The sequence below is a fragment of the Pleurodeles waltl genome, chromosome 3_1, assembly GCF_031143425.1.
Source record: "Pleurodeles waltl isolate 20211129_DDA chromosome 3_1, aPleWal1.hap1.20221129, whole genome shotgun sequence".
NCBI lineage: Eukaryota > Metazoa > Chordata > Amphibia > Caudata > Salamandridae > Pleurodeles > Pleurodeles waltl.
In genome coordinates this window covers 848,323,240-848,335,846 of record NC_090440.1, presented here as the reverse complement: position 1 = coordinate 848,335,846, position 12,607 = coordinate 848,323,240, and the positions used below count along the sequence as shown (strand labels likewise).

The 12,607-nt window shown below is 42.4% G+C and overlaps 1 protein-coding gene across 1 annotated transcript in view; it reads left to right on the top strand.

Annotated features, from left to right (window-relative positions):
• Positions 1-12,607, top strand: part of CSMD2 (CUB and Sushi multiple domains 2) — a 1,417,205-nt gene that overhangs the window by 1,009,061 nt on the left and 395,537 nt on the right. Inside the window, exon 15 of the mRNA XM_069223779.1 lies at positions 6,921-7,115. Within this exon, the coding sequence (XP_069079880.1) occupies positions 6,921-7,115 (195 nt within the window). The remainder of the gene's footprint in view (positions 1-6,920; positions 7,116-12,607) is intronic.

Here is a 12,607-nt window from a genome sequence, read left to right as displayed (position 1 = left end):
GCAGATTTACGTTGTTCCAAACTGGTCATTTGGAGTGCCCACTTTTCTATATGTAGTCATGTCAGAATTTCCTGCTAGACTGATATTATCTACAGTCCTTTCATTCAAATCAACAATCTATATTCAAGTCTGAACGGTGTTGCAACAGTGATTACATTTGTTTATTATCAGATATATTTCTTCGTTTCATATTTTAATTATGGGCTTGTGTAGTAGTAAACATGCCCCTGTTATTTGCATTCACAATGTTGTCGAAACTTCAGGGCTATTGGAATTATGCATCAATGAATGGCTAAATTGTTGTGCACGTTTGACTAAATTAGGGAACAAAAAAGCTAATTATCCACTTATTAGGACCGTGGGCACTTAATACAGCAATCAGCAAATACAGTGTGACCAGTAACGACTGAAAAGGCTCTGTCACTGCACTGCACCACTTGTTTAGTGCCTTCTGATTTGAGTTGGCCTGAAACTGATATTTTTGGTCTGAAATCTGCAAATTATACAGCAGATGGTGAATTATGTAGCAATTGCAATAAATCTCTATTTATGAAGAAGATGCCAGGGCCCCAGAATCTCATAATTCCGGCCGCCCTGCCTAAGAGTAGTGAATTTCACTCTCATCTGTGTCCTGTTCTGTAGGTCATTGTTAGGTCCTATCCTGAGTATAATAATGAGGGAGTTATGTTCCTTCTGGTTCGTATAAAGTTTTTAACTCAATTAGAAATTCATCTGCTGTCCTCGGGGGGAAGGAGTGTAGTTGTTACTTACATTGTTGCTCGCATAACAGAATTAATTAATTTGTGTTTATTTTCACGGAAGGCAGCACTTCTTTTTCATATTTGAGTATGATTCTCCAAAAAGAGACTTCTCTAACCACTAGCCCATCTTTTAGTGTTCCCTTTTTTAACCTATTTCTATTTAGCATGAATCTACCGCATCTTTTTTGGGGAAGGTTACAACCACTCGATTGAACAAAGATTGTAAATACATCTCAAGTCTGTCTTTTATATCTATACAAGCTCCTTCAGACTGATGTATTGTGAAAATCACTAACCTCCTCAATATCTTTATACTTCAAAAATATTTCTAGAGGACTTTGCTGGAGATTGTAATTTATATCCTCTAATCTCCCTTGGACTCTCCAGCAGCTGCCTGATATAATACTGCACTCTCCTATTCATTACTATTTTGAGGCTGGCTCTTTTTTAAATAAAGTAGGATGGTAAAAACATATTGTTGTATCCACAGGGAGTTAAATCACATAACATTTATGGCTCAAAATATTACGTACAAAATACTTTTCAAATACCCTAATATGTGGCTTTGTGTATGTCAATTTCACATGCTTACTATCCCATCAAGGGAATTCTAGGATAGGACTGATACCTTGAATCGCCAGGCAGATATGTTAATTTATACGTTATTTTTACCTATTTACTGATCATTTTCAGCACTGTGCGCACAATTAGATTTCTCATCATTTTTTTATATTAGCCATGAGAAATTTATATTTTAAACTTCCAGGACCTCATTCGTAAAACATATCCCTTTAGTATGTATTTTCTAAGCTCAACTCATTATTCAGGCCTTATTTCAAGGTGGCCACACTAAATAATAAGATTTGTACGGAGACATTCGTTTTCATGGGAACCCAATTAGTTTATTTAGTAAGTGTACTTAATAAGTAGTTGGTGTGACCACTTTTTTCATTTAAGCCTGTGTTCTAATCACTTTTTTGTGGATGCCTTATTCATTTTTTGCAATGAACAATCGAATATTTTCCTTTGTGTGCTTTCAGTAACCTGTTGTTACCGCTGAAGCAGCCTCTGTTCCATTGCTTAAAGACGGGGTCATTGGAATTCTGAGACTGCCGCCGTAGAGCTTGCTGCGTGTTGAGGTCAGCCAGTCTCCCAAGTGAGAAAACCAATGACCAACTTCCAGCTTCCCATTCATTCACTCTTTCTCTCCAGAGAGCAAGCAACGAGACAAGTAGATGACAAAGGCATAAATGATTTTCAAAATGCACAGAGTAGCACCTGCTAGCTGATGTGGTACATGCCAGGTGCCTCCTGAGGAGGACCAAACCTCTTTTCTTTGGCTCCATCTGTTGGCAGCCCAACTCATAGGTCTTCCCTTAAACATTCTATAGTCTACAGAACAGGATTTATCTGGGGATGATTCCAAGGATTTTCCCATCATGCTTGGGCCTATATTCATCAAGGATGGTTGCTCTTGTCCCATACTTATAATTAAAGATACCAGGCCTAATTGCCTGAGTGTTGGATAACCTCATTTAACCCTGGAATTCCTGACTCCTATACACTCTTACTGTGATTCTTTTCCTCACAAGTGTATTCAGGATGGTGTAGGTGGCAGCAGTGGCAGTGATACTGATAGCCTCATTCTTGTCTTACAGTGAACGGTTCTTCACGGTCTAGCATTTGAACATCATGGGTTTCCGTTCCCATTCTAGTTTTGGGCCTTACCGAGTGACAGCCCTTCAACATTTTTGCTTGATGTCAAGGGAACTGAGAGGGTGTACATACAGGCAGAACTTCAATTATGTTTTCTTTTTTAAGAAAATAATCAAATTTTGTGATTAGGATTTTAGAAGTCAGTAAACCTTTTACATATTTCTATGCCGAAAAATTAGTGAGTAAATACATTCCACTATGAAAAATGGAATCAGTAATTGAGTGATGAGCCTGGTGGAATTCAGCCAATTAAGGATTTTGCATTTCTGGGAATGGAAGGCGGATCAACTATCACAATTTGTAGCCAGGAAGATATTAAACAAAAAGTTGGTCGTTTAAAATATTTCTGAGGCGCTACATCTTGAAATCATATTTAAAACACAACACAGTCCATGACATTGTTGGATTCCCTAGCTTGTGTTTATGGAGGTTTTTGGTGTATTTGGTGATTAAAGTACATCCAATGACTTCTAAGCACTCTGGGCACCGAGGAACTGCTTCTCCCGGAAGGGATTGCAAGCCAAAGCACTGGGAACGTTTCTTCTACCCCACTGGATTACTAGTGCTTTGCCTTTGTTTAAGACAGTACACAGGAGATCTGGTGATCTTGGAGCCTCGTCTTAAGTTGCTCCCACACCGGTAGTGTTACACATAAGGTCTGTTTGCCTTTGCAAAGTTTGCAAGAAAAGCTTTTCCACATGAAATGCAGAGGAAGTCCACTGTGAGAATGGTTGTCTGTTGGGAAGAATTGAACGAGTTTCCTCTGCATGAAATCAGTAGACACGTGGGAGATTCAGGATATGGAAAGGGAAAACCTAGAGTTTCAACTAATTATAGGGCTGACATGTTTCTTTCCACCTCCGGATGGTGGAATTCTATTAACTATATAAGATTACAAAGGAATACAAGAACTAAAAGTCCTTTGTGGAGCAGCATAATGAGGATGCCAGACATATTGTGGGAAGCATTCTTTGCCTAATTTGCTCTAAATATGATTTCCCTACTGTGCTGTGATACCTTCACACTCATAAAAAAGCTTGGTTCTCGTATCCTTCTAAGATATCTATGGTTTATTTTTTTATTAGTTACTGAATTTAAATGAGGAAAACAATACAATAAAGAAATGGAAAATAGATGAGGCATTAGTAGACAAATTGATGCAGATTACACACCTCAATATCAAAATGCAAGACACCCGCAGAGACGTTGTATAAAGGGAGAACTGCAGTCACCTGAACTTTCCTCAGTGGCATCATTATTTTGTATAGTATACACATCTCAATGTTAAAATACACATAAAAGTAAAAGGTGAATAGAATAAATCAAAGACTCATCACTGTTGAGATTCCCGAGCTGAGCTAGGCATTTTATTGTATTGTATGTTATTGTTTTGTATTACAGCATTTATACAGCACTTACTACCCCCTTGTAGTCAGACAAGCAGATACGGCTGAAGAAGGCTCCAAATGTCATTAAGTCTGAATTGAATGGGCTGAAGGGCAACATATATCTCAGAGCGGTCACTACACAGAACCATATCTTTGATCCTGTGTGGGGGCATAACATCCAACCATGTCATTACAGCATTCTTTTTCGCTGTAAGCATGGCCAATGCCACTACCGTCTACAAGAGTTTTGAACAGGATATACACAGCCAAGCAAAGCCAATCATGGTGACCTTTCCAGCAATTACCCAACCATCCATGGCATCACATCGAACACATTGATCTAGATTGCTCCACAGTAGGTACCTAAAGTCAGCATTTAGAGCTCTGGCTCTCTGACACAAGTGCCTGACCTGACGTCTAATCCTATGTAAATCCTCAGGAGTGCAATGTACTTTGTGAAGATATTTAAAATGGGTGTGCTCCATGCAAACCTTAGCAGTTAGCTCACAATAAGATAGTCGGCATTTCACATCAATCCCTACACACACACACACACACATATATATATATATATATATATATATATATATATTCACTGAAAAAAAAACAAAAAATGACAAGGATGTTACGGTTAGGCTCTGAATTTACTCGCACAAAACCATAGAACAGCAGTTGGAGTTATTTCAAGTAACTCTAATTCACACCCTAAGATAACTATAATTTGTGCCCTCACCACCCCACTTCTAATTACCCCAGATATCACAGCACTTATGACAACGTTTATAGCATCATTAAACATATCAATGAAACATTAGCAGTCAAATTACTGAAGAGAAAACTGTGCATACCAGACACTGCAGTGCCCGACGGGCTGATCTGACAAGCTAGTGCCTGGCTGTTTCTTGGCTGATTGTATGCCTGTTTTATGGTCTGGTGGGCTGAATTTTATTGTTGATTTCCATGATGTTAGAATAAATACTGTCTGTAGCATGCTCAATCCATGCATCTTCTGTTCATTGCAAAACACTTACAGCATGTTTTTACAAGTTTAAAACCGACCCAATTTGCAAACCTGGACCACTTTTTTAGCTATATAATTCACTAATAAGGAACACTTTATTTTGCTGCCCGTGTCTATTTTCTCTCCAAGTCCGACCGTGTGCACGTGCCCCTTTACCAATTAAATAATTGTGAAAATATACTAGGTGTAGTTTACACTCAAAACATAGAATACATATAGCTAAATGCAGATACAATGAGCAAACATATACATACTCACTGAGTGTCTTAAAAACAAAAATGGTGTGGAAACCTGGCAACAGGTATGTTACCAGAGCTCTCTAAAATTAAAATACAATATATTGTCAATATTTGCTCTCTCAGCCCTTCAACCTAAATGCTTTCCAGCGCAAGAAAACAAACAATCGTCATGCAGCTGTTCAGCAATGATATTAGCCTGTCACTATCAACTGGAATGGCACCACATTGTCCGCAGCCACAAACTGCCTACAGAGATTTTGGTCTGTGGCGGTGTGTTATGCAGTCTTCTTACGCATTCTTTCATTTATTCCTAGACTGATCACTGCTCTTGCAGAACTATACCTCTGCCCTACTGGTGCTGTTCTTCCATCCTTGACAATTAACCTCCTTTCGCTCAGTCCTCTTTGTCACCCACGTTATTTTCCTATGACATTGTCGGTCAGGCACCATACGTGGCCAGCTGTCTATGAAATTTCGTTCGAATTATTGGATTTGTGTCCTTGTGTTTTGTTATCGTTGTGAGACATCATATCAACTTACGAGTGACATACAGGGGTGTGGCTTGGTCAGTAAGATGGAGTGGGGGTGAGCTTCAGATTTCCCACCAATCATACTGGCATATAATGTTAAAATACATTACACAACAAGCAGGGTGCACAAGATGGACTTAAGGGGCAGTGTAAAGGGAGACGAATACTGATTGGTAGCAGTATTAAGTGAGAGGCAGACAACATTTTGTAAAGTAATCAACATTTTGAGAACTTTCAAAACAGAGATGATTGTGTGTGTGTGTTTTTGTCAATGTGTGCATGCAAAAATCCCAGGTGAAATGTGACAGACACCTCACCATGCCCGACTGAAAGCACCTGTACCCAACTATTCATCAGAAAATACATTTATTAGGGAGGTATAACACCAAGCATACCCTCTTCAAGCTACACCGCTGGTTGCATAGTATTTATTTCATTGTGATGGTAACCTTTATGAATATCATTGAGTTAGGTGGCAATAAACATCTGTTTTACAGATGGGGGTGCATGCAATATAGAAATATGTTATGTTTTTTATCTTATTACAATGATAAATCGTATTTTTGGTTTGAAAAGTACTTGCATGTTTTTAAAAGACCTGAATTTACACTATTTGGCACTGCCATCTCAAAACCAAGCAGAGATCTGGCTTTGATAATTGGCTCCTCGCGTGATGGTGCTGAGGGTACTGGGAAAGGTGGTCTCTGGAATTGCTTGCTACACATACCCTAGTTAGCTTTAATCCGGCCAAATTCTACCTTGTGTTTTCTTTTACCCATTGTTTATCTGTTGTCTCCTGGTTCCTGTCCACTGGAAAGGAGCAGTGACAGGCGTGTGCCCAGCAGAGGACCAATTTTTCATTTTCAGACTCTTCGATATTTGAAATGTAATGAAACAAGTAGGTAAAAAAGATACTGTAATGAAGTTTGAGTGGCGAAAATCCCAGAACACCCTAATTTAGTATATTTTATTTCCACAAAAAAGTTTTGTAGTGAATTTCTGCTGCAAACGTGTTTTAGGGAGAAAACTCCCGCCACACTATAAGTTGCGGCAAGTACTAGAATTTGCAAGATCATGAAGGGTAAAAATTGTGTACTCTGCCGCCAAATGCTAGTATCTTGCCACAGTGGCAGGGATAGGTAATGTGTTCGGAAAATCGTTCTGACATTTTTGTGGGTGAAAGAACTAATAAAATAATCGTTTACCCAAATTAAGTGATTTTTCTGTTGCTCCCATCCCTTCCCTCTTCCACTTTCTTCCCGTAGCGTTCCGCCACAATGAGTGTCCTGATCCGGGAGTTCCAGTCAATGGGAAGAGGTTTGGTGACAGCCTACAGCTTGGTAGTTCCCTGTCCTTCCTCTGCGACGAGGGCTTCATCCGAACTCATGGCTCGGAAACAATCACATGTGTACTTAAGGAAGGCAACGTGGTCTGGAACAACGCAGTGCTGCGGTGTGAAGGTATGTTCTAGTGTGTGGGGGCTTTGACTTTGGTGCGCGCAGGGGTGCCAGCTTTTCATGTATGTGGTGCTTGGAGGAAAGTTTCTTTAAAACTATAATTTTTTCCTGTGGCATTCATGATGTAAAACCTCATTGGGTTGCAAAATATGCTTTTTATCCTATATTAAGTCTTTGGTCACAATTTTTCAAGACAATTCATCAACATATAGTAAATAACGTGTGGAGGATGGTATTGTGAGCATACTAGGTTAATAGGTGTGGGAAAATGAATTATTAGTTGGGGTGCCTGGTAGGCCAGCGTAAGTAACAATGTCACTATGCTCGTTAGGTCCAGTAAAGGTTTCAGCAATTTATACCCACGTACAACTTCTATTAGGTTTGGAACAGAGCAGACAAGCTTAACTTAGAAAAATGTGTAAAGCATTTAAAAGTATCTAAACTGAGAAAAAGTCGAAAACAAAACAATAAAAATCCCATTCTAATTTATAAAAATAGAGAATGATTAAATTAACAAAATCACACCAACAAAAAAACAGTAAGGGGAACTGGAGATAGGAATTTCTAATAATATTGATGATGCCAAAAAGCATTAAGCATCACCCGCAATTATCTGCTTGCTTTGAGGTCGACTGCGATGGAGCACAGATCAGATACAGAAACCAGGTTTGACCTGGTCAGCAGTTTTACTTTCTGACTCAGGGCCTGATTCAGAGGTTTGCGGACAGATTACTTTGTCACAGACGTGATGGATATCCCATCCGCTGTATTACAACCTCCGTAGGCTATAATGGGATTGTAATACAGCAGATGGGATATCTGTCACGTTTGTGATGGAGTAAACCCATCAGCCAAACTCAAAATCAGGCCCTTAGTCTCTGAAATGGAAGTCAGAAATCCTTAGCAGGGCAAGGCTGCAGGCTGTGGCCAAGATGGGCTCCATGAGGCTGGATAACTGCCAGTTGAAGTCCCGGTGAAGCTGTTGAATTTTGACGGGAAAGCTCAGAGCAGGAGAAATTAAAAATACACATCCCAGGAAGCTCAATTTGACACCCTGCCTAGTGAAGATTAATGAGTTCAGACTTATATGGCTAGGCAGTTGCAGATGCCCCTCATCAGTCCTACCCTCGGACCACACTGCCACCTACAACACTTCCCCTCAGACAAATGGCAAGTTGACAGAGCAAGACACATTGGGATTAGGGGTCGAAAGACCACAACCATATTTATTTACACATGTTATACAAACAGAACCTTTAAACAGTTATTATGCACAATAAAGCACAGTTTTACATCTTTGCTTACAGAGATCAAGTCCTAATCTTAACAAAGTCACTAATACACAGGAGTTTCCTATCTATAGCTAAATATGTGTTTCTGTGCATCAATCAACATCATATCATGACTGGTACCAGAGTCCCTTCCTCCTAGAACCCTTATCTCACATCTCTGGACCTGTGTGGGTCCCTCCTTATGGGCGGGCCCTACCCACGGATATCACCTAGTGGGAGTTTTCCTGTGCCAGGGACCCGTCTGCCTGCTAGGATGCCTACCTCGGGAACCCCCTGCACCCAGCTTCCTTCCCCCAAGGGTCTCTGCTAGCTTGCGCGCACGGCACATGTGCTGGTGATTTTCAGGTAAGGAGCCTCTATACTTGGAGCCAGCACCCCCTAGACGTTCCTTGCATGTACCCAAGCTGTCCCATCAATCATGACCTCAACCGCCACAGACCACCATAATTCACCTACTATTCACTCCCCCATGGCTTGGGCAATGTACCAGCCAAGCCAAAGAATCCTCAAGAAACAGTTTATTACCCACCTTAGACAGATGAACACCATCCAAGAGGAAAAAATGCTTGCCCTTTATTCAACAATGAGCTATTGATGACAACCTGGCTGACCTGAACAACTTACCTGTGTTATTGTTCACCCACTTCACAGAGTTATTGAGGGCTTTGACTGATTTACCACCTTTCAAATCCACCCTGGGGAAAATGTATGACTGTGCTAGCACTGCATCAGTGAACCTCCTTGCAGGCCAGCCCATCTCTGAGATAATCAGCTCAAAAAAGTGCTTCCTACTAATCTCCATCAGATCATTTCCTGTGAGAAGAACAATAATGATCCTTTGTGTGGAAATCCCCGGGGGAAGGGTGTGTTCAATGCAGTCCTTAGATTAGCCAGGCGCAAACCTCTGTGATCACAAAATATTAAATAATAACCCACTGCCTCAGCTCTGGCAGCAGTGCCCCTTGCAGAATAGATTGCCTTCATTCGCCTCACATATGAGTGGCCCAGAATCAGCACGTCTGTAACCCCATCCCTTCCCGCGTGGACAGGACGTGACAAGGTATCTAGTGGCCTTCCGGATTCCTCACATCATCCATCTGAATCAACAGGGGAATAGAAAAAAGTAGAAGGTAGGGGAACAGGTATTAGGGTAAGGCAACTACAACAAATTCAGTCTTATCAAATGCTTGCAACAGTTCCACTTCCACCTGGCAATCCTTTGCAATGCAGGCCCAGCCATCCAAATAACTACTGTAGCAGCAGCAGCCCCAATTCTTGCGGAATGAGAGGCATACTCTAATAGGTCCGCACCCACTGCCCACAGGGACCTATCCAACACCATACAGAACTGATATCTATTGTGCGGTGTACTATCTACAAGTACCATCAAGAGACTCTTTGTCCCCCAAGTATGGTGAGCCAGAAAAGCTTCCAAATTCACCAGGGGGCAACATTCATTACCTGGTCCCCTATGGAGCAGAATGTGCTTGTCCCTTCTCATCTGGTCAGTCTTTGAATGGGCAATAGTTATTGCCAGGGAACCATTCAACCAGTGTACATCGGCATAATGCAGGCCCCACTCCCATCCCTCTTGGTCTTGGCAACCAGTTCATCAACCCTCAAAGCATCATAGAATGGCAGGGCAAAGGCCACTGTGAAAAGATGGACCACATGTAGGGACATACAAATGCAAAGGCTACATATAAGAGCCACCAGACAGATTGTGCCAGTGGCATCTGGTTTAGCCCCCTCCAAAGGTTGCCAGCCCTTCAATGCTCTCCAAACCAGAAAGGCCTTTGTCCCTTGGTGTGGCTCAGCATCTACACAAAGAAGGATATTGTAGCAATGTGCCACCTAGTATATGAGACCATTCGCCCTTTTCACCCTCAGGGACCCAAGAAATGCTAAGACTGCCTCTGTAGTGAAACCATCCTTCCTTCCCATGCTCCCTAAGACATTGCAATATGTGATGAATGTCCCCTCATTGGCATGCCTCGTCCTAGGCACTAAGCTGGCTGCCACAAGGTCTTGTAAACCGGGGCACCAAGCTTCTACAGTCTCTCCTGGAATGGTGTGGGGAACTCTGCTGCTCCTGCTGTACCTGAAGGGCTGCATCTTAAAACGAGACAAAGCATTGGCTGCATTGTTCAGTACACCCAGTACATGTTTAGCTTTAAAGATGAGATTCAGTCTTAAGCACAGCAACACAAATGGCTGACTATTGATTGAGGTATTCCACTACATATATGTTGTCAGATCACAACAGCACTGAGTGGTTGCAGAATTGTTCAGCCGCACTATGAGGGTCACAAAGATTGGGAAGAGCTCATGAAAACCAATGTTAGACACCAAGTTATACTCCATCCACTCTTTCGGCCAGCTTTGAGCACACCACTCGGGACCAAGAATGGTGCCAAAATCCTCACTGCCTGCTGCATCTGTGAACAGACCTATCTTCTCATTAGACCTGGTGAGGCTAGGCCATACTACTGTCCCATTGAAGTCCTGCATAAATGCTTCCCATATCCTCATATCCTGACGCACCTCTGATGATAACCTAGTATAGTGGGGCTTCGCCTTCAATCCAGACATGGATTGCGCAATTGACCTTGAGAATGGGTGGCCCATGCGGATAATGTGAAGAGTAAAATTCAGCTGCGTAGCTTCTACATGTAGCTGGTGCAGCACCACTTTCTTAGACCCCAAACAATCTCTTAGGGCCTGGGAAAAAAGCTGTAACCTTTTCCATGGGGAGCCTAGATTCACTTGCAGCTGAGTCCAATTCAGTCCTGAGGAATTCAGTAGTTGTGGCTGGACCACAGCTCTTACCCTGTGCTAGGGGCACATTAAAAATTCCCATCAAATTCTGAAATGTGTGCAGCGCTCCTGTACACTCTGATGTACTGGAAGGGCCCAAATACAAAAAGTCATCCAAGTAATGCAACACTAACTTCTGTCTAAAAACCCACTCCAAAAAAGTGCTGAACTTTTCAAAATATTATATGCACAGGAGACTGAGAAGTCCATGGGCATACATTTGTCAAAGTAAAAGGAGCCTTTAACCTGAAAAACCAGACGCAGGCGGTGGAAATCGTCTGGGTGCCTGGGAAGGAGCCAGAAGCAGATTCAATATCCGATTTAACAATTTAACAATCCGATTTAACAATATCATTCTCGGTGCTGGCCACCGGCAGAGGCTGCAAGGGCTTCCAGAAGTCACACCCTCCTCACCAGGGAATCCCTTACCATTACTTCCTCCCCTAGCAGGTCCCTGACCTCTAGCCCACTTTTTCTCAGGGGAAAATGCACCACCATTCATCTTGCCCTCTCTGGCGTACCACCCTGTTCACTGGTCTGGTCTCCAGGTGCCTGCAGACAAAGAAAAGTCAGAATCTTATCCATGGCATCCTTCCTGTACATCAAAGCCTCCAAATCAATCTCTGCACGCTTGGAGCCCTTCCTTGCTCCACCTGGCATTGTACTCCTGGGCCAAAAAACAGACAAGAAGCGAGAAACCTATCCACCAAACCTCTGCCACAGGCTGTGGTACCCCAGACGTCTCCCCAGATGCAAGCACACATCTCTAATGCTAGTTCAACTGCACAGAAGCCACATAGATGACAACAACCACCACACCCTATTACAAAACCACATTTTTTTTAAATCCACACACTCATCAATGATCCTTATTAGGGCCTACAGTCTGGTGTGCTGATGCCCCAAAACCACAAAAAACACTTCTTTGAAGTCTCCTCACTACAAAGTCACATTTGGGTACAAGTACAGGGTCTGTGACCCCCATCAAATCAGGCACTTCTGGACCTAAAATGGACTCTGTTAGAAGAACTGTGGTGCTGCTTGAAGGACTCAACTGGACTGCTTTTCTGGAAGGACTGCTTTTCTGCTTGTTGCCCTGCTGCCTGCTGCTCCCTGACTCTGCAGGAAGTACTCAGCCTTCCCTCCGCAAGTGATTCCCAAGGGCTTGCTAGCTTGTCTTGTGTTCCCAAGTCTTAGGGACATCAAAGACTTGAACCATCTGCACCTGGACTCTACAAGCCGTGAGTCTGCCCTGCCTTGGAAGTGGGCCTAAGGTGCTCTACATTCCGTGGTGTTCATCGGAACTGCTGCAAATCAACACGAAGTCTTGCAAAGCCTCACCGTGCAGCTGCCAGCCTCACCGGCTTCAATCCGAGTGGTGCAAAG